This window comes from Schistocerca serialis, chromosome 2 (assembly GCF_023864345.2).
Source record: "Schistocerca serialis cubense isolate TAMUIC-IGC-003099 chromosome 2, iqSchSeri2.2, whole genome shotgun sequence".
NCBI classification, from domain to species: Eukaryota; Metazoa; Arthropoda; class Insecta; order Orthoptera; family Acrididae; genus Schistocerca; species Schistocerca serialis.
In genome coordinates, this window is record NC_064639.1 from 650235673 (window position 1) to 650260575 (window position 24903).

Consider the following 24903-nt stretch of genomic DNA (forward strand, 5'->3'; position numbering starts at 1 on the left):
ATAGTATTCCACGACGAATACAGGCATGCATCAATGTAAGAGGACGTGCTACTGGATATTAGGGGTACCGGTGTACAGCAGTCTGGACCACCACCTCTGAAGGTCTCGCTGTATGTTGGTACAACATGCAATATGTGGTTTTCTTGAGCAATGTAAAGGGCGGAAATGATGCTTATGTTGATCTCTATTCCAATTTTCTGTACAGGTTCCGGAACTCTCGGAATCGAGGTGATGCAAAACTTTGTTTGATGTGTGTAATTCATCCCTGAAAGAGGTAGCTTATAAAACGCTTGTGAAACTGACTCTTGAGTGCTTCTCGTCAGTGTGGTACCGTTACGATGCTGGATTAACAGAAGAAATAGAGGAAAGAGGGCATGTTTCGTCAAAGGATAGTCTAACGAGCGCGATAGCACTTCCAATATGTTCAGACGCTATTCCAGTGGCAGACGCTACATGAGAGGCGTTTGGCATGTAGGAAAGAGTGACCACCGAAATTCCGAAATTGAACGTTCCAACAACAATTGAGCAATATATTACTTCCTCCCACAAACGTCTCGCGAAATGAGCACAACGACAAAATCAGACCCGGCCTGGGTGGCCGAGCGGTTCTAGGCGCTACAGTCTGGAACTGAGCGACCGCTACGTTCACAGGTTCGAATCCTGCCTTGGGCGTGGATGTGTGTGATGTCCTTAGGTTAGCTAGGTTTAAGTAGTTCTAAGTTCTAGGGGACTGATGACCTCAGAAGTTAAGTCCCATAGTGCTCAATGCCATTTGAACCATTTGAGCAAAATCAGAGAAATTAGGCAGCACACGGCCGTCTGTATATTGTCTTTCTACCCTCACACCATTCTTGAATGGATTAAGCAATTGGGAAAACAATACTATTACCAGAAGTACCCTCTGCTACATTCCGTGCGGTGACTTGCGGAGTATAAACGTAAATATACACAGTGATTTAGGGCTCCCAGACCATGCAGTGTGTCCAGAGGATGGAGAGACCATCATCTTACCTTTATTGTCATAATGGACTGTCTGAGACCATCTGTGCGGTGCAGGCTGGCACACGGCAGATAGGTATAGTCCAGTATGTATCGACAGTTCGACGCCCTGTTCAGTAGGTTAGACTGGTGGTAGAAATGCCAATGCCTCACCTAACAAAGGAGGTTTTCTGACAAAGGCTTTACTCCAGCCTGAACAGCTGTTGTTGTTGTGGTCTCCAGTCCTGAGACTGGTTTGATGCAGCTCTCCATGCTACTCTATCCTGTTCAAGCTTCTTCATCTCCCAGTACCTACTGCAGCCTACATCCTTCTGAATCTGCTTAGTGTATTCATCTCTTGGTCTCCCTCCGATTTTTACCTTCCACGCTGCCCTCCAGTACCAAATTGGTGATCCCTTGATGCCTCAGAACATGTCCTACCAACCGATCCCTTCTTCTAGTCAAGTTGAGCCACAAACTCCTCTTCTCCCCGATTCTATTCAATACCTCCTCAGTAGTTATGTGATCTACCCATCCAATGTTCAGCATTCTTCTGTAGCACCACATTTCGAAAGCTTCTAGCTCTCCTTGTCTAAACTATTTATCGTCCACGTTTCACTTCCATACACGGCTATACTCCATACAAAAACTTTCAGAAACGACTTCCTGACACTTAAATCAATACTTGATGTTAACAAATTTCTCTTCTTCAGAAACGCTTAACTTGCCATTGTCAGTCTACATTTTATATCCTCTCTACTTCGACCATCATCAGTTATTTTGCTCCCCAAATATCAAAAGTCAAGACACAGTCCATTCCGTTCAACTGCTCTTCCAAGTCCTTTGCTGTCTCTGACAGAATTACAATGTCATCGGCAAACCTCAAAGTTTTTATTTATTCTCCGTGGATTTTAATGCCTACTCCGAACTTTTCTTTTGTTTCCTTTATTGCTCGCTCAATATACAGATTGAATAACATCGGTGAGAGGCTACAACTATGTCTCACTCCCTTCCCAACCACTGCTTCCCTTTCATGTCCCTCGACTCTTATAACTGCCATCTGGCCTGAAGGTTAAGAGCGAATAAAAATGATTTAAATATACATAGAGTGTCCGATCTACGACCCATCGAGGCCATTCATCGGTAAAATATTTGTTTACAGTCCATTACATTAGATTAGGCCTATATTTATTCAGTAAATCTATAGTGGCAAGATCCCCAGCAGCAGATCACCATTCCGTGTAGAACACGCCATAAAACAGGAATAGATACATTAATCACCCTAACACTATGACCTCTGCCCACCGCGACCTTGGATGCCGCCTGATGTTGCGGGCACGTGACGCGGTAACAAAGGGATGCAAGCGGAGCAGACAAGAACAGGGGATCACCCTAGAAAGGGTTTTGAATGCCGAATATCCTTGTATGGAAACAATGTTACAAAATGTATTTTCCATTCTTCATTTGTGTTTGCTTATAAGATACCATATTTTTCCACAGATCTTTTCAGTTGTCTGTATTTTTTCTCCTTCTTACTTAAGTTACGGCTCACAGTTCTTTTTTTAGTGTCAAGAAACAGGACGTGATGTTAAAGCTTAATCTCCCTTCTTCCAGCTCTGTGCTGCGATGGGCCCATGCTCGTTTCGATGCAAGCGAAGCTGAGCGTGGCTGAGGGCCTGCTGAAGCGCTGTCCTACGTGCTTGAACAACTTCCGCAAGCACCTGTGTGGATTGACGTGCGATCCACATCAGAGCCGCTTTATGGAACCAGCGTCTACGAAAATAAATGAAGAAACTCAACAAGGTTCGTATTCCGTGCCGAAAATTATTGTGCTGCAATGTAATACTCAGTTCTGCCTCCCCAGCAACAAATACTAGCAATTAGCTTTGAAAGTGTACACACTGGGTCCCTAACTTAACGCAAATTGGACGAAACCTCTTTGAAAAAATTATGAAAGTACTGCCGCCACATAACATCCTTAAAATATTGAAATACGAAACGTATTCCAATCCTTGGTAGTGTCGTACACCAACCAGTGGTAACAATATGAAAGAACAAACAGCCTTGGTTGTAAAAGTGATTTTTTTTATTTTATTTATAATCCAGTGATGCATTTCGCCTTATACAAGGCATCTTCAAATTGCCCAACGAGAAAAAAAATGATTCCGATTTAGCAAAACTGGACTAACAAGAAAAATACAAACATTTACTGGCAAATATGGTGTTAAACTCACAGGATTCCGCTCATACAAATGTCGCAGCGGGAAAACGCCCTCGTCAGAGTTTGTAGAAACATTGTGCGGCGTCTTAAAAGATACGAGTAAAACATATAGAAACATGGCCGATAAAGTGTTCAGAAGCCAGTAAACAGTTTATGCACTAAATGCTCAAAACACACTCAATGTGTAAAACATGTATTAAAAAAGCAACTTAACTGATAAAGAAGATGTTAAACATACGCGAAACAGCGCCAAAAAAAACATGAATGCCCCAGCAGGTAGTTGCCCTTGTCAATTTTTTTTTTTAAAGAGACTCGCACGGTGTCCTGTAAAACACCTCACCTCGACAACAGACAAGAAGTATTCAAAAACTAATAATTGGCTTAGTCTCACAAGAAGTACGTACATCTGTGTAAATAGACAGCAGACTCCATTGTCAAATACGCGGCGCCATCCACATCCGCTGAAACTGGATGAAACCCACATACATGCATCATACAGTAAAAACGTAGGAGGCGGAGTTGCTCATGCTGCGTACAAGAAGTACACGGGTAGTAAACGCAGCCGTGTACTAAATGGAGATAATAAAGTATAGAAAATCGGAAAGTATTAAAAATATATACTGGTTTGGCACAGACCAATAAAACCTCCACAAGAGAATCAAGAGAACTACTTTCTCAGTGAGCCAGACAGTCTTATGGGTATAAATCATTTTGTAGACTTTTATCCACTTCAGTGAAAATTAGACCACAGGCGCGCTAAATAGCGTCGTGTTATAGCCAATAACCTCAGAAAGTAAGAGAGAATCAATCATAACTCAGTTGGATGCTAATATCTGACATAGTATTTTTATATTACGTTGTGTCTGTACTCTGTCATGTCAGGTTACTTCTTCATTCAGCATGTAATGTTTCCAGAAATCCGCAGAATTTTAACGAGGACGTATATCTTCTAATGCTTTATTCAACATCCACCACCTTGCTCCAAGAACAAGTATCAAGCAAATGTAATGCTTAACCATTTTCCACTTTAGCGAAAGAGATTACTGGAATGGTATTCCCGGTTTTTACTATCATGTCTGTAAATTCTTTATTCCGAATTCAAGTAACGGATTTCACTCCCGTGAGTCCGCCAGCTGAAAGAGTTATGGTTACTTACTTTTATTCTGGCAGTTACGTTTACAATCGGTCAACTAATGTGGTAATAGTGAACAATGCTAAAGAATACACCAAAATCACAGCATTCACGTGTTACGTAATGCGCTCTGAGTGTTGTCTTCCACCGACAGTATAACTTATTACTACGTAATAATCCTTTTGTTGTGAATTTGGTGATTTGTTGCTGTTCGTCCTTTCATCAAAATGGTTCAAATGGCTCTTAGGACTATGGGACTTAACATCTGAGGTCATCAGTCCCCTAGAACTTAGAACTACTTAAACCTAACTAACCTAAGGACATCATACACATCCATGCCCGAGGCAGGATTCGAACCTGCGTCCGTAGCGGTCGCGCGGTCCCAGACTTAAGCGCCTAGAACCGCTCGGTCACACCGGCCGGCGAAGGGCAAACGTGCATAATTATTTTCCGTATCGGAAATGCAGCTAAGAGAGATAACAGACTTTTAGACAAGTCAATCTCGTAAAGAGTGTTTGCCATTCATAACAGCAATGTATGTAAGGTTTTCAATCTCTACATTGATCGCTGAGACACAAAGAGGCAGCTCTATCGTCTGGGCAATTAAGCTTTTATTGCTAAGGTTGGCCAGACTACGCTGGAATAATGGAATCACTCGGATGGATTTTCTTATCTACTAGACGTAACAGCAAATCAAGATATTTTAGTACTCCATCCGGACTCGTGTTCTCATTTTGTGCTGCCTGACATTTTTGTAATATTTCGTAGCTAGGAGGTTTATTGTATTTTTTTAAATTTTCTATTTTGTAACGTCATCGGTTTCTTGTTTGGGGTTCTTACACGTCACATGTCAGCCACTATTTTATGCAATATGGTATGCGCTACATCCGATACTTCACATTGATGCAATTTTTTTCCTGCTTTAGAATTTTTATCAGTTATTGTTCCAATGGAATATATTATGACTCAGTTTTTAGCATCCAGATGGAGTAGGACTGGTTCTGTCTTACTTGCTGAGGCTACTGGCTATAATATGAGCTACTTAGAGTGTCTGCGAAAGTGTACGAAGTGATTTATAGCCATAAGACAACCGCCGTCAGAATTTGAAGAAGGCAGCACGTTTTGTATTATAGCGAAATATGAGGGAGAGTGCCACAGAAATGATACACGATTTTGGTTGGAAATCATTGAAAGAAAGTCGTTATTCGTTGCGACGGAATCTTCACACGAAATTCTAATCACGAACTTCCTCCTCCGAATGCGAAAATATTTTGTTGACTCCGACCTACATAGGGAGGAACGATCACCACGATAAAATAAGGGAAATCAGAGCTCGTACGGAAAGATATAGGTGTTCATTCTTTCCGCGTGCTATACGAGGTTGGAATAATAGAGAATTGTGAAGGTAGTTCGATGAACCCTCTGCCAGGCACTTAAATTTGATTTTCAGAGTATCCATGTAGATGCAGATGTAGACTGTGACGTTAATGTTGATGCGATAACGGACCGATACGGATGGCTCCCATTTCCCCACACGTCATGCCAACAAATTATGCCACAGAACAGGTGTTTTTGAGAGTATTGTATTTTATGTTCAACTGGAATTTCCTCCGGGGGCCGGAATGAAACCAAACGCGCGCCAGAGGCGATTGCCCACCCTTGATTTAGAGTTTAGACCATTAGAAAAACATTAAAAAAGTATTTATAACAGAAAAAGTCAGTCCAGATGGCAACAATTATTTACTAAACAGTTTTTGATGTTGCTGAGCAACAGTCATACATTAATTTTTAAATGAACACACCGCCCTTTGATTGTATAAATGTTTATTCGATTACGACCCATGTTTCGGCCTTTTATGCTATTTTCGAGAGACTAAGTTTGTCCTTAACTCATACTGGAGGACAATATGAGCTTGATCCCCTGCAATATTTGTTAATGACATAAACTCAGTCACTTGAAAATGTCATAAAAGGATGAAACCTGAGTCGTAATTCAATAAACAACTATACAGTCTAATGGCGGTGTTTTCATTTAAAAATTATTTTTTAATTAATTTCGGTAACCGTTTTCAGTACAATCGATCACCTTCAGACCAGTGCTTACTTAATAACATGTGGAACATGTTCACGGAGCTGCTGTGCGTACCAGGAAGTACCAGCCGACTAAGGTCCGTTTGCACCTATGTGGCTGAGAGATCCATTGGCGCACTGGCGCCTAAGTCAGAGGGTGGTTCGAAAGTTGGTAGTGAAAGAAATTTATACCATCAGTATTTGGCCGGCAAGGGGAGGAGAGATGGTGGCGCGAAGTTATTGATCACCAGAACTCGTAGCAATGTCCAGGATTTAATTCCAAACCTCTTCACGGTGTCTAACGAAGTGATCACATGCGATGTTGACGGAGGAGATAGAGAAGATCCAAAGAAGAGCGGCTCGTTTCGTTACAGGGTTATTTGATAACCGTGATAGCGTTACGGAGATGTTTAGCAAACTCAAGTGGCAGACTCTGCAAGAGAGGCGCTCTGCATCGCGGTGTAGCTTGCTCGCCAGGTTTCAAGAGGGTGCGTTTCTGGATGAGGTATCGAATATATTGATTCCCCCTACTTATACCTCCCGAAGAGATCACGAATGTAAAATTAGAGAGATTCGAGCGCGCACGGAGGCTTTCAGACAGTCATTCTTCCCGCGAACCATACGCAAGTGGAACAGAAAAGGGAGCTAATGACAGTGGCACGTAAAGTGCCCTCCGCCACACACCGTTGGGTGGCTTGCGGAGTATAAATGTACATGTAGATGCCGTTGATGAGGATCCGTCTGTCAGATGTGGACAAACCCGACGGCCCCCTTGTTGCTAATCGAGAGGAATACGTTACGCACCGGTAACAGGCTTCATCCTCTACCTGCTCTCATCATAATACAACACAAACATGACACCACAAATACCTATTAATAGTCACCTACATCCAGCAGATACACGAGTTCATGACTTTCACACCTCGCGAAGGAGACGTCCCTCTGTGAGTGAAAGGAGAAAAACCTTTACAATTTGTCGTTTGAATCTGTTCTTCGGGGACTCCCAGCCACTCATCCCATACAACTTTCAATCCAAGATTAAAGTATAAAATCAGGAGTACCTAAGTTATGCATCTCGTACGAAAACAGATAAAATCAGCCAAAGGAAGTTAATGGCAGACTGAAAATGAGTTGTAAAGAGTGATTGCATGCTCTTCCATTACTATAGCCCATCTCAACAGAAAAAAAATACTACTGTTTTCTCGTCTTGCCGGCGAACTGTTTCTTAACTATATGTCACAATACCAGTCCAAAGTCGGTATTAAAAACAGTTCTGTCATCATAATACGTGAAACGCACTCCACAGCTGTTTCATTGAGTGAGGTATAGTTTTCTGACCTTGTAGCTATGCCTCCAGTCTGCAAGTGACAAAATTTTTGCAGAATAGATTGTTTTCCATTTCCAAACCAAGAATACTGATACACAGTGTCAGCTATTATAGTCTTTCCAGCTAAGCAGGTAAAACTTTCTGTCACATCGTATCATACTCAGTGCCTACGTATTGTCAGTGAGACGCTAATATTGTTAGAGCAACATCTAATTTTATACCATGCTCCCGAGCACTCTGACGAGGATTGTGTGGTACGGCCAATTAAGAAAGTTAAACTGAAACAGAAAATGTGTTATCATTTTCGTGCTCCTCTTAATTAGTTAACGACAACTTGTGACCTGAAATCAGGAAAACAATAATTCACTATTGGGAAGAAAGCAAGTAAAATTAGAATGAGATTTTTTTTTTCCATCTGCTCGGTGCGGACGTCGCAAGATACCCGTTTCAGTTCGTCGTTGATTCATTAACTCAGTTTTTGTTTTTTTTTTTTTTTTTTTTTTTTTTTTTTTTTTTTTTTTTTTTTTTTTTTTTTACAGAGGGCAGTTAACCCTCTGACCGAACACGCTGAGTTACCGTGCCGGCTTTTTTGGCGCGAACCACCGCCCGAAGCAACATCCTATTAGAGGACAGTCACGCTACTCATTACGCTAAACGAACTTCGAGCCAACTGAGCTACACAAGCATGACTCACGACCCGTCCTCAGAGCTTCAAATCTGCCAGTACCAAGTCTCCTACCTTCCAAACTTCACAGAAGGTCTTCTGCGTCCCGAGTTCGAGTCTCGGACCGGCATACAGTTTTAATCTGCCAGGAAGTTTTAAGTAAGATCACAGTTTAACATTTGCTCGATAAAGAGGCCATTACAGCAGAAAAAAATTCACTGTTCGTTTATTTCGTTTCGCTGCCCACTTGCAACTTCGTTTATTTACATAACAGTGATGTAAACTCTAATAGTAACTACTGCTACTTAGCTAAGTCCATCTCCATAGCCTAACGGCTATTGATAGAGAACTATTCTCTGTAAGAGAAGCGAAGTGGTTTTCACTTAACATCTTAAACACAAGACGAATAACAGCGCCAATATTAGTGAGAATAAGGAGGGAGTTACTGACCACATGCGGCTCCATATTGTCTTATAACCATGAATGCTGCGTGAGTGGTCTGTTTAGCCTGAAAGCAGAAAACTTACGTTTTACAGAATCAGTACTTATCCACGCAGAAAGTTGCACTTGATTCAGACTCTTACTGCTTACTATGAACAAACCGACTAGTACACTTCAATAAAAATAAACCAACGTTACATCACAGTGAAAAAAGTTTTTTCTTACAGAGTACATCGACAAACTGATTGTATACCTCTCAAAAGATTACATGGAAGGAACGTTTAACTCTTGCCGTCAAGTTTTGATGCCTTCGAGTGGTGTTCCCGCACTTGAAGCCATGTGTGGTAGTTTCGGTGCCGCTGGATGTACTTACGATAGGTAAGTGAAATTCTTAAAATATTTTAACACTTCATGTATGGTGGGCAAACACTAGACAATAAACAACAAAACAGTATTTACTGGTAACTGGCCATCAGTAGTGTGATGCGTACATATTAGGCCTCTGGTGTAAAATCGGTGTCTCACTTCTTAAAACAAATCATCTGCATTCTGAATACCAATTGTATTGGATTTACTTTTACTCTCTCTCTCTCTCTCTCTCTCTCTCTCTCTCTCTCTCTCCCCTAGTATCACGTCATTTCGCACTTCTCCTGTTCACTTAAATTTTGGAATTCTTCTGTAACGTAATGCTTCACATGCTTCCAACTCCTTTTTCCCCGGATTTCCTCTAGCCCACGTTATACTAAACTGCATATCTACAATTTTAGTAATTTTTCATCAATTCGTCAATGCCTGATATCAGTAAACCTCTTTCGTCACCACCGCTGGTCTTCCTCAGCTGTTCCGTCTTCCTTAGGCCATTTTGTGTAACATTGATACAAAGATGGCAGAATCTTTTACCTCTTACCTGGTGTCTTCTTTAGGTTTAGCTAGTTGCTTCTCCCATTTCACTATATCCTATGCGTTACATTTTTCCTTAATCTCTCATTTACTCAAAGTCTATCCCAAGTACTCCATTTCACTCAACGGTTCTTCTGAGTCTTAAAGAGAATACAAAAGATGTTCTACGTAACTCTTGGGGGAAGGAAAGGACGTGAAGTATGAAGAGGAACGGAGGAACGTCTGTGGATGAATCTAAAACTGAAATGTGAGATACATGTAGGAGCATTAGCTTAGAGTCTGTTAATTTTATGGGGATAAAACGTTGAATTTTCGAGTTAACAATATGAATTACTGGTCGAAGAAGTTATGCATAGAGTACCTCCCGAATTTAGGTCAAAGTGAGCACTTTACCATATGATCCACTATTTCTCATTAGCTTAAGCACAGTGTTGCGATTTTGACTGAAGCCGTTAGTAGAAGAAGATTAGACACAGTCAAAGTAGCGTTCTGTGTGTTGGCTGGGATAAGGAGAAGAAAGACACAGCTAAGGAGCTATTAAAATTTCTATTTTCACTCCAGCTATTTCCCGATCTTTACAAAGAACAAATGAAACACTAGCCAAGTAAATAATGTAACGTTAATATTCAGCTTATTACTAATTTTCCTGTTTCTTTCACAACACCATTTCTAGAGATGTTTATGTGCACGGAATTAAATTTAGGGTTCAGCAGCATGTACGTAATATCCGGGCGAAATTTTGTGTGGGTGAGCATTGCTTTTGTAACTGTTGTTCGCATGTTACTCCCACTTCCACTGTATGTCTTTAAAACACCTCAGTTTTAGAGTGTTTCCTTCAGTCTTGAGAATAACAGATCCAGATCCGGTCAGATGGGTGGTAACTCCTTTGACATTCTTTTGCACTATTGCCAGAGAGTTGTCGTCTTGCGGTCTTTTACGGCTGGCCCTCTTACTTTCGCTACTCTGGGATACAACCTAACCTCGTGCAACCACTGGCTTGCGTCGTAGTTTTTCGTACACGGACCTGACACTTCACACGAACCTGTGGGCAGGGCTTACTCTCTAGGCGCGTGATTATCTACAGTTAATACTCTTCCATACTTAGAGAGAATAGTGCTGATGTTTTAATCGTGGAGTCGATCTTCCGGCGTCGATACTACTCATGTGAACGCTGACGTTCACATGAGTAGTATCGACGCCGGAAGATCGACTCCACGATTAAAACATCACAGTAAACAACGAAGTACATCAGTGGTCATCAGATTCCACAAATAGCAGTAATAGCTGAGAGCGTCTTTTAGAGTGAAGCTTGGACCATTGTTACTGAACTTCCAGTCTATTAAAGTCAAATTTTTAGTATGGAAATTAAATCACGGGTTTTGAAACCCAAGGCCGTTGAGGTTTTAAAAATGGAAATTAGATTGCTGTTACTGAAATTCCAATTTTTAATTAATTCTTAATGATCTGATGCACTATTTTGGGTTCACTGGGCACTGAACAGTCACTTGGAGGCTAAATGACCTCGCACGTGTCATCTTCCCAACGTCGGCAGCTACAACAGGCAGCGCAAGTCGAACGCGTTACCCTTCGTCTTTCACACCATTTGCTTATTAGAAAAACTCTTTGAGCTAGTTTGAAGAACGTAAAAATACTTGGATATTCTTGGATGACTCAGGAGTAACATTTGTGACAAGTAGAGACTGAATTCAGTGTCTTGAATTAAATATATTATTTCACTCGTACAGTTCACCATCAACACAGAAACGATATCTATTGATCGATGTAACGAAGCAAGCCGCACTTTATTTTTATCGAATGCCTTCGTGTAAGTGTCTGCCACATAACACGGTCGCGAAAAAGTTCACCGCTATCGTAATAAGGACTCAAACCCGTTCTTGTTATATCCATTCCGCCTATATGTGAATCCAGTATGTTTCCTCTGCACTCATAAAACTGCAACACTTCGTTATTCACCTTCAGGATTAGATACCATGTGCGTCAGTTACTGGTCTAAAGTTGTGTAACGGACTTAATGGTTCGTTGGTCATTATCCACAATTCACCATTTTTCTCCAGTTTTTGAAAATTCGTAGCGTGCACGTTAGCGAATTACTTGTACCAACTCAGACCTCGACCGTAAAATTAATAAAGTTCATACCACGAGACAATTTCACACCCTGGAGTGTCAAGACATCTGACACTCGCTGTGGCCCGCCACCTTCTCTCTTGACACGTTGTCAGCTGTTCCGTTCACTACACAGCAAGACCCTTCGACTGTTGGCCGTTCCTTTCACCGGTCCTGGCTCGTTCTACACTTTTCTTTCAATATACCGGGTTAACATAAATAAAACTGACAATTTGTAGTGACAGATTCCTGACTGGAAATGGAGAAAACAAGTTCCTTTGAACATATGTCCGGAAATGCATCGTTGCCACGGTAGATAGCGCTGGCGAATGAAAGTTCGTCTGATTACGTGCCGCGCGTTCCTTGTCACTCCAAAAGAAATGCACACTATTTTTTTTAATCCATCTTTTACTCTACATGTTTGAAAGTTTTACAGTGTGTAGACACATCCTTTAGGAAAAATATTTTCATTTCTCCACATAATTTCCATCCCTCTCAACTGCCTTACGCCATCTTGCAACCAGCGCCTGTATACCCGTATGATAAAATTCTGGACCAACCTGTTGGAGCCTCTGTTTGGCAGCGTGCACAAGGGAGTCATCATCTTGTTCCACGAAGAGAGTCTTTCAGTTTCCCAAAGAGACGATAGTCACATGGAGCCAGGTCAGGACTGTAAGGCGGGTGTTTCAGTGTGTTGTCCATCCGAGTTTTGTGATCGCTTCCACGGTTTTTTGACTGACATGTGACCGTGCATTATCGTGCAACTACAAGACAGCCTGCTTTTGCCGATGTGGTCGAACACGACTCAGTCGAGCTTGAAGTTTCTTCAGTGTCGTCACATATGCATCAGAATTTATGCCCATTCCACATGGCATGATGTCCAAAAGCAAGAGTCCTTCGGAATCGACGAACACCGTAGCCATAACTTTTCCAGCAGAAGGTGTGGTTTTGAATTTTTTTTTTTTTTCTTGGGTAAATTTGCATGATGTCACTCCATTGATGGCCTCTTCGTCTCTGGTGAAAAATGGAGCCATGTTTCATCACCTGTCACAATTCTTCCAACAAATTCATCTCCACCATTCTCGTACTGTTCCAAAAGTTCGCTGCATACCGTTTTTCTTCTTTATTTGTGAACCACTGTCAACATCCTGGGAACCCACTGGCACACAGTATTCTGCAAACACTTCCTTCCCCTATACCAACGTAGCATGACAATTCGTTCACTGTTATGCGTCTGTCAGCAGTCACCAATTCGTTAACTCTCTGCACATTGTCTGGAATGTGTGCAGTACGAGGCCTGCCACTGCGAGGACAATCCTCAATATTGCCGTGCCCACTTTCATCACATAACCTGCTTGCCCACCGACTAACTGTACTGCGATCGACAGCAGCATCTCCACACACATTTTAACCTCTTGTGGATGTTTCCCACTGTTTCGTTTTCACAGCGCAGGAATTCTATGACAGCACGTTGCTTCTGACGAACGTCAAGTGTAGCAGCCATCTTGAAGACATGCTGTGACGGCGCCACTCACGGGAACAGGTTGAACTAAGTTTGAAAACAAGCGGGAAGGATCTATCTACACACTGTAAAACTTTCACACATGCAGAATGAAAACTGTATTTTTACAAAAATAGTGTGCATTTCTTTTGGGGTGACCGTCTTATGTTGCAAGCTGTACTGTAGCGTACTGTAAGCAGCAGAACGGTCCGATATTCATGTCAGGAACAAGCCGAGATGGTGTTCGCGTACGGCCAAGCAGACGGAAACGGTCGAGAGGCAGCATGGTTGCACCGAAACAATTACCCTGACAGACACCAGCCACATCACACAACATTTAAAGGTCTTTTTGGTCGTTTGTGTGATAATGGGTCCTTTCAGACAGACAAACGTGCACGGAGGCGGCAGACTGTGCGTACGCTGGATTTGGAGAACCGGGTTCTACAGGATATGCTGCCTCACGACCGTTTCCATGTGCTTGGCCGTATACAGACATAATCTCGGCCTGTTCCCGATATGAATACCGCACCATTCTGCTGCTTACTGTATGCTGCTTCAATCACACAGCCTGCAACACGCAAGGAACACAAGACGCATGGTCAGAGGAACTACCATTCGTCAGCGCCATCTATCACAGCAACGATGCCTTTCTGGACGCATGTGCATAGAACCTTGTTTTTCCTCCATTTCCAGTGAGGAATCCGTCAGCGCAGTTTGTCGGTTTTATTAATGTGCACCTTGTATATCGTTCTGTATTCTTCTAATCTTCTTCACACACATGTAATATGTGTAATTTGAGAGGCTCCTTTTAATTTGCTTTTTGGATCGCCTCTTCTAAGCCATTTTTATATTCTCTGTAAACTTTATTCCAAATTTAAAATATGGCTCCTCGCTGCCTCCGCCAGCCAGTGGGTTCGAAACATTCTCCAATCTGGGCATTCCACCAACGCCACAAAAAAAAGCCTATGTGCCACCGTCTTGTACAGTCATATTCCATCAAAACAAAATTGAAAAAAATTTTCATCAGCCCTAAAATGGAGCATAATCTTCCTTTGAAGGTTTTTGTGAGCACAATCTGCACTGACGAAGAGAAGGTAAAAATACTACTCAGACTGAATGATCATTGCGCATTTGCCTTGTATTTCCAATTATTTACTATCAATTCTAGCAAGTGGACGTGTCACACTAATTCGGATACCTGCCTGTTTGCTAGGACAAGGGAGTCCAAGCCTGCGTATTACGGTTTTAATAACTAAATGTTTACGTGATGCTACACTATGATACATATTTGAACGGGCCTTAAGAGGAGAAAGTCATGCTGTTCAATATCCCCTTAGTAGGTGAAAAACATTTGACTGATACATTTTTTATTCTGGTTCTGGACAAAAATATATTTGAGGTGGTATACCACGTAGTTCCATGTGAAAAATTGCAGCTGATAGTGAAATCTCTGCAGCTGATGAAGAGACTATATGTGGTTTAGTGAGAATATTCTTACATTATATGTATACATAGAGTATAGTACTGGGGCCAAAAACGAGCTCTGCAAAGATTTCAAGGGTTTAATATTAGCACAGAAAGGAATCTGACACATAGGTACACATGTTCTCTGCAACCTGTCAGAGCATATTACATGTTTTGTGGTGAATTTAGTGCAGTTTAAGACTGAATTAATGAATTTCCTGTTGGACAGCTCCTTCTTTTAAGCTGACGAGTACCTTCAAAGAAGCTCTTTAAATTAATTTTCTGGGTTATAATATAACGAATGTTAGCACTTTGATACTTCACTATTTCATACTTTTAGGTTATTTCATTGCATTGTACTTAAATAGAAAGTACGTCGTCGACTTCTCCAATATAGCAGAGGCTAGTAGTCGCCAGATCCAGAAATTCGACTAATGTAACGTAACGTAAAATGAAATCTCCAGACGGTTAGAGAATATTATCGTCTCACAGTTTCAGAGTTTTTTACCACTATTGTCCTGAAACCAAAATCAAATAGACTGTCAATGTATGTATAAAAGTTTTATGTCTTTCCTTCTCATTGTGGGTACTAGATATTTACCACGAAATAATTATTTTCCAGATGGTTCGCATACATGGGAGATGAAGACACTCCACTAGTACCTTTCCCGATCGTTTATAACGAGGCTGCACCAGATGGAATGGAACTATATAATCCAGACGTACTTCCGTGCAATCAGTCGTATGAGGTATTTATTGCTCTTTAAACTTACAAAAGAACTGAAGCAAATACGCTTACTCCGTGTTGTATTTCTTGTAACACTTCATATCCCTATGTTCATGTAGAACAACTACGCCTGCAGCTGCGCCGACTGTGAGGAGAGCTGTCCCGCAGACATAACTGTTATAGACACAGGAGAGACGAATGAGGAATTCAAAATTGGAGAAGCCGATGGCGTCCTCGTTATAATGGCAATAATATATGGAATTTTCGCAATTGGTTTTCTCATCTCTGTGATTTTTGTTCCTCAAAGTGACACAGGTAAGATCCAGATCGGCATACATCAAATATCTGTAACGTTATGTGAACCTCATAAATTCACCATTTGACAAAAGGCCTGTATACAACTCATTAACGTTCTTTCCAAGCACCTGTATAACTTCACTTTGCTTCTACTGCAGTTTTCTTCTGTGTATCAAAGACATTTCATCTATAACATTACCAGGTGCCAAGTTTGTTTTGTTTTCAGTTGATAGAAACATTACAATTAACAGAAAATGGAGTATAATCTTAAAAAGATCACAGCGCCATCTATCACAAAGCGAAAAAAGTGATCCAACTAAAACATTCACACACTACTAGCCAATAAAATTGCTACACCACGAAGATGACGTGAAATTTAATCGACAGGAAGAAGATGCTGTGATATGCAAATGATTAACTTTTCAGAGCATTCACACAAGGTTGGCACCGGTGGCGACACCTACAACGTGCTCACATGAGGAAAGTTTCCAACCGATTTCTCACACACAAACAGCAGTTGACCGGCGTTGCCTGGTGAAACGTTGTTGTGATGCCTCTCGTGAGGAGGAGAAATGCGTACCTTCACGTTTCCGACTTTGATAAAGGTCGGATTGTAGACTACTGCGATTGCGGTTTATCGTATCGCGACATTGCTGCTCGCGTGGTCAAGATCCAATGACTGTTAGCAGAATATGGAATCGGTGGGTTCAGGAGGGTAATAAGGAACGCCGTGCTGGATCCCAACGGCCTCGTATCACTAGCAGTCGAGATGACAGGCATCCTATCTGCATGGCTGTAACAGATCGTGCAGCCACCTCTCGATCCCTGAGTCAACAGATGGGGACGTTTGCAAGACAACAACCGTCTGCACAAACAGTTCGACGACGTTTGCAGCAGCATGGACTATCAGCTCGGAGACCATGGCTGTGGTTACCCTTGACGCTGCATCACAGACAGGAGCGCGTGCGATTGTGTACTCAACGACGAACCTGGGTGCACGAATGCCAAAGCGTCATTTTTTCGGATGAATCCAGGTTCTGTTTACAGCATCATGATGGTCACATCCGTGTTTGGCGACATCGCGGTGAACGCACATTGGTAGCGTGTATTCGTCATCGCCATATTGGCGTATCGCCCGGTGTGATGGTATGGGGTGCCATTGGTTACCTCTTGTTCGCACTGACGGCACTTTCAACAGTGGACGTTACATTTCAGATGTGTTACGACCCGTGGCTCTACCCTTCATTCGATCCCTGCGAAACCCTACATTTCAGCAGGATAATGCAAGACTGCATGTTTCAGGTCCTGTACGGGCCTTTCTGGATACAGAAAACGTTCGACTGCTGCCCTGGCCAGCACATTCTCCAGATCCCTCACCAACTGAAAACGTCTGGTCAATGGTAGCCGAGCAACTGACTCGTCGTCACAATACGCCAATCACTACTGTTGATGAACTGTGGTATCGTGTTGAAGCCGTATTGGCAGCTGTACCTGTACTCGCCATCCAAGCTCTTTTTGACTCAATGCCCAGGCGTATCAAGGCCGTTATTACAGCCAGAGGTGGTTGTTCTGGGTACTGATTTCTCGGGATCTATGCACCCAAATTGCGTGAAAATGTAATGTCAGTTCCAGTATAATATATTTGTCCAATGAATACCCATTTATCATTTGCGTTTGTTCTTGGTGTAGCAATTTTAAAGGCCAGTAGTGTATTTCTTTACGTACTACACGAATATGTAATAAAAATTGGGGGTTCCTATTTTAAAAAAAACGCCGTTGATATCCGTCTGACCTATGGCAGCGCCATCTAGCGGGCCAACCATATCGCCATCTGGTTTCCCCCTTCAAGCTAGACGAGTTTCGTTCTTTGTAGTTTTTTCGTTTGATTCTTATTTCGTGAGATATTTGGCCCGGTCACTATCAATGGACCATCCTGTATAGACATTGGCGGCGTGAGTTTAAATCCGCAGCACGTGCTTCAAAATAATAATAATAATAATAATACTATAAAAGAAAACGAAATAAAATAATTATGCATGTAGCGACCGCACGCATCTGCTCCTCTACGCGATGCAAACTGCTGCGTTTCCCTTTTTATTGCTTCAGAAGCGGATTATCGAATACGTACTTTAAGCTGTGCTCAGCCAGAGAAGATTTATTTTCCTGGCTTACGTTACGTTGCGTGTATATGTGCTGCAACGTAGGGAGACACGGCGGTATGGTTGTCAAATGTAGGACTTTCCAAATTTGCACGGAACGTGATAGATCACATGTTTACGAAGTCCGAGATTACCTTTCACGCTGCCCAAAAGTTTATCTTCCAAGAACACTGAAAAGTACTCGCTTCGTGACCAGGTGCATAATTATCCTCATACAGAAAACAAGGAACTACTACGATGTGCGTTGCATCTAACAAGTTTTCATAGAAATCAATGTTCATTTTGCTAATCTTTCCCACGTATGCACTAGTTGCACAAACGCAGATTTGAATGACTCATCAATCCACAAAACCTACTAATACTACTCGACAGTCCAATGACACCCTCGTCTGCGCCATTCATATCCACCATGGGTGTTCCTTTTTGCGATCAGTGGCCTTGATCCAATAGCGTGACCACGAAAACCGAGTTATACCTTCTCGACGGATCGTTCTGTAACTCAGCTCTTCATCTGAGTTCCAAAAAGTCCTCTGATTATTTGGCAAAATAATCTTTAAAGTTCAGCGGCACCTTCAGTTAATTTCTTTGGCTCATAAGAGCGGTGATTGGGTACTGTGGTCCCATAACCCTTCCACTACGCACTGAGCACACCAACCGCGGAACTCCAAAATTCTCTGATCGATATTTTTTTATTTTATTGTTTTATTTATTTATTTATTTATTGCAACCTACGTACTCAATTACTTGCTGCATATTGTCCAATCTCTGTCTTCCTGCACCGTTTTGTTTTTCACTTATAGCTCCCTTTAGTACCATGGTAGTTATTCCCTGATGTCTTAACAGATGGCCTATCATCCTGTCCCACCTTCTTGCCAATGTTTTCCACATATTCCTTACCTCTCCGACTCTGCGCAGAAGGTCATAATTCCTTGCCTTATTAGTCCACCTAATTTTCAGCATTCGTCCGTAGTAGTGCATCTAAAATGCTTCGATTCGCTTCTGTTCCAGTTTTCCCACTGTCCATATTTCGCTTCTATATAATGCTGTACTCCAAACATACATGATCAGAAATTTCTTCCTCAAATTAAGGCATATGATTGATATTAGTAGATTTCTCTTTTTGCCAGTGCTAGTCTGCTTTTGACGTCCTCCTTGCACCGTCCGTCATTGGTCATTTTGCTGCTTAGATAGATTTCCTTAACTTCATCTACTTCGTGGCCACCAATTCTGACGTTAAGTTTCTCGCTGTTCTCATTTCTGCTACTTCTCATTACTTTCGTCTTTCCTCGATTTACTCTCAGTCCATATTCTGCACTCATTAGGCTGTTCATTCTTTTCAGTAGATCATGTAATTCTTCTTCACATTCACTGAGGACAGTAATGTCATCAGCGAATCTTATGATTGATATCATTTCACCTTGAATTTTAATTCCAGTCCTGACGATTTCTCTTATTTCCATCATTGCTTCTGAGATGTATAGATTTAACAGTAGGGGTGAAAGACTACATCTCTGTCTTACACCCTTTCCAATTTCAGTACATCGTTGTTGGTCTTCCACTCTTATTATTTCCTCTTGGCTCTTGTACACGTTGTATAATATACGTCTCTCCCTATAGCTTATCCGTATTTTCCTCATAATTTGGAACATATTGACATGGCCGAACGCTTTTTTCAGGTCAAGAAATCCTACGAATGTGTCTTGATTTTTCATTAGTCGCAACATCAAAATTGCCTCTGTGGTGCCTTTATCTTTCCTAAAGCCAAAGTGATTGTTATCTAACGCATGATCCATTTTCTTTTCCATTCTTCTGTTTATTATTCTTGTCAGCAACTTGGATGCATGAACTGCTAAGTTTAATGTCCGATAAATCTCGCACTTGTCAGCTCTTACAGTCTTCGGAATTGTATCGATGATATTTTTCCGAAAGTCAGATGGTATGTCGCCAGACTCATACATTCTGCACACCAACGTGAATAGTCGTTTTGTTGCCACTTCCTCAATGATGGAATGTTATCTATCCCTCCTGCCTTATTTAAGTCCTCCAAAGCTCTTTTAAATTCTGATTCTAGTACTGGGTCCCCTATCTCTTCTAAATCGACTCTTGTTTCTTCTTCTTTCACATCAGACAAATCTTCCACGTCGTAGAGGTCTTCATTGTACTCTTTCCACCTATCCGCCTTCTCCTCTGCATTTAACAGTGGAATTCCGTTGCACTCTTAACGTTACCACCGTTGCTTTTTATTTCACGGAAAGATGTTTTGTCTTTCCTTTATGCTGAGTCAGTCCTTCCGACAATCATTTCTTTTTCGATTTCTTCACATTTTTCATGCAGTCATTTCGTCTTAGCTTCCCTGCGCATCCTATTTATTTTATTACTCAGCGACTTGTATTTCTGTATTCCTGTATTTCCCTGAACATTTTTGTACTTCCTCCTTCCATCGATTAACTGAAGCATTTCTTCTGTTACCCATAGTTCCTTCGCAGTTACCTTCATTGTATTTATGTTTTTCTTTGCAACTTCTGTGATTGCTCTTTTTAGAGCTGTCCATTCCTCTTAAACTGTACTGCCTACTGAGGTAGACCTTATTTCGGTATCTATAGCCTTAGTGAACTTCAAGCGTATCTCCTCTCTTCTTCGCCCATTGCCTCTTGCTGAGAAGTCTCTTAAACGTCAGACTATTCTTCGTCACTACTACATTGTGATCTGAATCTATATTTGCTCCTGGGTTTCTTACAATGCGGAATCTGATTTCTCAATCCCTATCTTACGATGATGTAATCTAACTGAAATCTTCCTGTATCTCCGGGCATTTTCCAAGTATACCTCCTCTTCTTGTGATTCTTGAGCAGAGTATTCGTTACTTAAAGTTGGAATTCACTATAGAACTCAATTAATTTTTCTCCTCTCTCATTTCCAGTACCAAGCTCATATTCTTCAGTAACCCTACCTTCTACTCCTTCCCCTACAGCCGCATTCCATTCCCCCATGACTAAGATTTTCATTTCCCTGACGGAGTAGCAGGTGAAAATCTGGTATGTTCGATGCTCCACAGCTTCTGAGTGAGAAGGAGATCTTGATGTATCGCAGAGACTGACATCATTTATAATCGTCAAAATGATTTAACACACCCGACAAGCAAGTCATCTGATGTAGGCGAGCTTAATATATGCTCCTGGTGATGGGCTGTACGCCCAGTTTCTCTTTTTTTCCCAGATCGGTGAATAGAATTTTACGTTATACTTCAGCGCAGTGATCACTCGTACCGAAGATAGCTCTAATTAAAGAACCATGACGTAAACAAAATTCGTTGTTTCTTTAACTATGATAGGAAAAATGTGTTACAATAACCTCTGTATTTCTTGTACTGATATTCATTTATTTGAACAGGTGATTTACCTCCATCACTCATCTACAAGCTTTTCTTCGGAGGCATCCCATTATTCCAGACGACGTTAAGCAAGCTGTTTAGAAAACTGGGCTTAGGTAAGTCAAGAGACCTATATAGGACGTATAATTATGTTGCAGCAGTACGTTTATGCAAGTTTAGTTCTGTAGCGTTTTGCGGGACTGTTAAGTCACGCCGGATGCAGTGGCCGAGCAGTTCTAGGCTCTTCAGTCTGGAACCGCACGACCGCTACGGTCGCAGTTTCGAATCCCGTCTCGGGCATGGATGTGTGTGATGTCCTTAGGTTTGTTAGGTTTAAGTAGTTGTAAGTTCTAGGGGACTGATGACATCAGATGTTAAGTCCCATAGTGCTCAAAGCCATTTGAACCATTTGTTAAGTCAAAAAATTCCGTAACTCAAATGCAGCGGGGTCTTGATGTGCATAGTGTAACGCTATCCATTTGCATCAGTATAATTTCTTTGGCCTACGAAAGCGATAACTGCGTTTAGGACTTTCCTCTGGCGTTTCAACTTACGACAACCTCGCTAACAACGGACCTGGGTACATGTTACTCCTGCAGGAGGTAAAAGCTCTATGCCGGAATGTCCTAAATTTGTGAAAACGTTACAGCAGAAATCGACACCGACCAAGAACTCATTAGCTGTGAGGAAGACATCACAGCAATTCAGAGGCGTGCTGCTAGATTTGTTACAAGTATCTTCGATCAGTACACGAGTGTTACGTAGATGCTTCGTGAACTCAGATGAGAATCCCTGGAGGGAAGACGACGTTCTTTCTGCGAAACACTGTTGAGAAAATTTAGAGCACGGCATTTGAAGCTGACTGCACAACGATTCCACTGCCACCAACGTACATTTCGTGTAAGGACCACGAAGGTAAGATACGAGAAATTAGAATTCGTACGGAGGCTTATAGGCAGTCATCTTTCCCTCGTTCTATTTTTGAGTGGAACAGGAAAGGTAATGACTAGTAGGGGTACAAAGTACCCTGTGGTATGCACGATACTGTCGGTATGTAAATATAGATTCAGATCCACATATCGTCTCCTTCACAGTGTTAGCGTTTTTTATCTTTTAATGCGAAAACTGGTTGTTGGACTAGTATATGTGGCACCCATACATTAACGCATTCATTTTTTTCTTTTTAATCGTCAGTCTTCTAATTGGTTTGATGCGGCCCGCCAAGAATTCCTCTCCTGTGCCAACCTCCTCATCTCCGAATAGCACTTGCAACCTACGTCCTCATTTATTTGCTGGATGTAATCCAATCTATGTTTTCCTCTACAGTTTTTATCCCCTACTGCTCTCTCTAATACAATGAAAGTTATTCCGTGATGTCTTAACAGATGTCCTACCATCCTGTCCCTGTCACTGTTTTCCATATATTCCTTTCCTCGCCGATTCTCCAGAGAGCCTCCTCGTTCCTTATCCTAGCGATCTGATTTTCAACGTTCTTCTGTAACACCACATCTCAAATGCTTCGACTGTTTTACAGTTTTCCTACAGTCCATGTTTCACTACCATCCAATGATGTGCTCTAAACGTACATTCTCAAAAATTTCTCCCCCAAATTAAGACGTATGTTAGATACTAGTAGACTTCTCTTAGACGTAAATGCCCTTTTTCTCTGTGCTCGCCTGCTTTTGATATCCTCCTTGCTCCGACCATCACTGGGTATATTGTGCTGCCTAGGTAGTAGAATTCCTTAACTTGATCTACTTCGTGATCACCAATCCTGATGTTAGGTTTCTCGCTTTTCTCATTTCAGCTACTTCTCAATACTTTCGTCGTTCTTATAGTCCCAGTTCATGTTCTGTACTCATTAGACTGTTCATTTCATTCAGAAAATCCTGTAATTCTTCTTCACTTTTACTGAGGATGGCAATGTCATCAAATGGTTCAAATAGCTCTGAGCACTATGGGACTTAACATCTGAGGTTATCACTCCCCTAGAATTTAGAACTACTTAAACCTAACGAACCTAAGGACATCACACACATCCATGCCCAAGGCAGGATTCGAACCTGTGACCATAGCAGTCGCGCGTTTCCGGACTGAAGCGTCTAGAACCGCTCGGCCACAGCGGCCGGCGGCAATGTCATCAGCGAATCGTATTATTGATATCCATTCACCTTTAATTTTAATTCCACTCTAGAATCTCTCTTATAGTTCCATAATGGCTTCTTTGACGAATAGATTGAACAGTAAGGGCGAAAGACTACATCCGTGTCTTACACCTTTTTTAATCCGAGGCCGGCCGGTGTGGCCGAGCGGTTCTAGGCGCTTTAGTCTGGAACCGCGTGACCGCTACGGTCGCAGGTTCGAATCCTGCCTCGGGCATGAATGTGTGTGATGTCCTCAGGTTAGTTCGGTTTACGTAGTTCTAAGTTCTAAGGGACTGATGACCACAGATGTTAAGTCCCATAGTGCTCAGAGCCATTTTTTAATCCGATCACTTCGTTCTTGGTCTTCAGTCATATTGGTCCCTCTTGGCTCTTGTGCATGTTGTATATTACCTGATTTTCCTTGTAACTTACCTCCGTTTTCCTCGCCATTTCCGTTGTGTTCTGCCCACTCGTCTGGTATAGGGTGCCTAGGAAACCTGCTTTTCGGATCACTAGACAACAATTCAAGCAAATCGTATTAATGAAGTTTATTACAAAGGGAAATTATTACAATACTTAACTTTGTGAAATATAGACTTGTCGCAAGCAAGGAGCGACAGACAAACATAAGCAAGCTCTTCAGTATATACAATTCGTAATCTAAATGAACCAATACAGTTCATAAGTCACTGCTGTAGCGTTCGGGGGACGGCTCGACTTCAACTCGGGCCGCGGCAAGGCGGAGCGGCGCTTATATTCTCTTGGCCTAGATTCCGCTTCTGTCTCGACGTCGTCCTAGGGAGGGGTCTGTCAGCGAACTATAGCCTGAGGTCGTCTCACAGCCCTCTCTGGTCTTCCGCTCTTGGCCGTCGTACAGGCGCCTGGCTTTACGCCGGAACAATTTCGAACATCTAGCACCAGTCGACATTGTCGACGCTTTATCGAGGTCGATGTATCCTACGAACGAGTCTTTAATTTTCTGTAGTCTTACTTCCATTATCGATCATGTCGTACTGAATAACAAAGAGCAATGGCTTTAGCTGTCCCTCTGTATACTTGTATTAAGGCTTCAATTCGTTGAGTATACTCCGTTATGGCAATCACACTTCGTCGGCCTATATGGTGTCCACACTATAAGGTAAATCTGTCCTCATCCTGACGGATGTGTGATGCTGACATATCTCGGAATGGCGCTTTTGCGGATGGTACGCCGTTGCCTTTCTCCGACTGATCCAGTCAGTTATGAGGGACCTTGAATTAAGATGTACTCCGAACAACCGTGTAACTTAGCGTTTTTGGGGTATATAAGCCGTAAGCGACAGAAAAAAATCTTACTACTAACTGTGAATTGTGCTGCGGCCTTTCAGATTTGAAGTACAACACT

General features: G+C 41.9%; 1 protein-coding gene across 1 annotated transcript in view; it reads left to right on the forward strand.

The window, feature by feature from the left end:
* LOC126456309 (NPC intracellular cholesterol transporter 1 homolog 1b-like) overlaps window positions 1-24903 on the forward strand; it is a 124669-nt gene that overhangs the window by 4301 nt on the left and 95465 nt on the right. The window contains exons 2-6 of the mRNA XM_050092060.1: window positions 2593-2781; window positions 9061-9211; window positions 15445-15571; window positions 15669-15864; window positions 21396-21491. Of these exons, the coding sequence (XP_049948017.1) occupies window positions 2613-2781; window positions 9061-9211; window positions 15445-15571; window positions 15669-15864; window positions 21396-21491 (739 nt within the window). The 5' untranslated portion in view covers window positions 2593-2612. The remainder of the gene's footprint in view (window positions 1-2592; window positions 2782-9060; window positions 9212-15444; window positions 15572-15668; window positions 15865-21395; window positions 21492-24903) is intronic.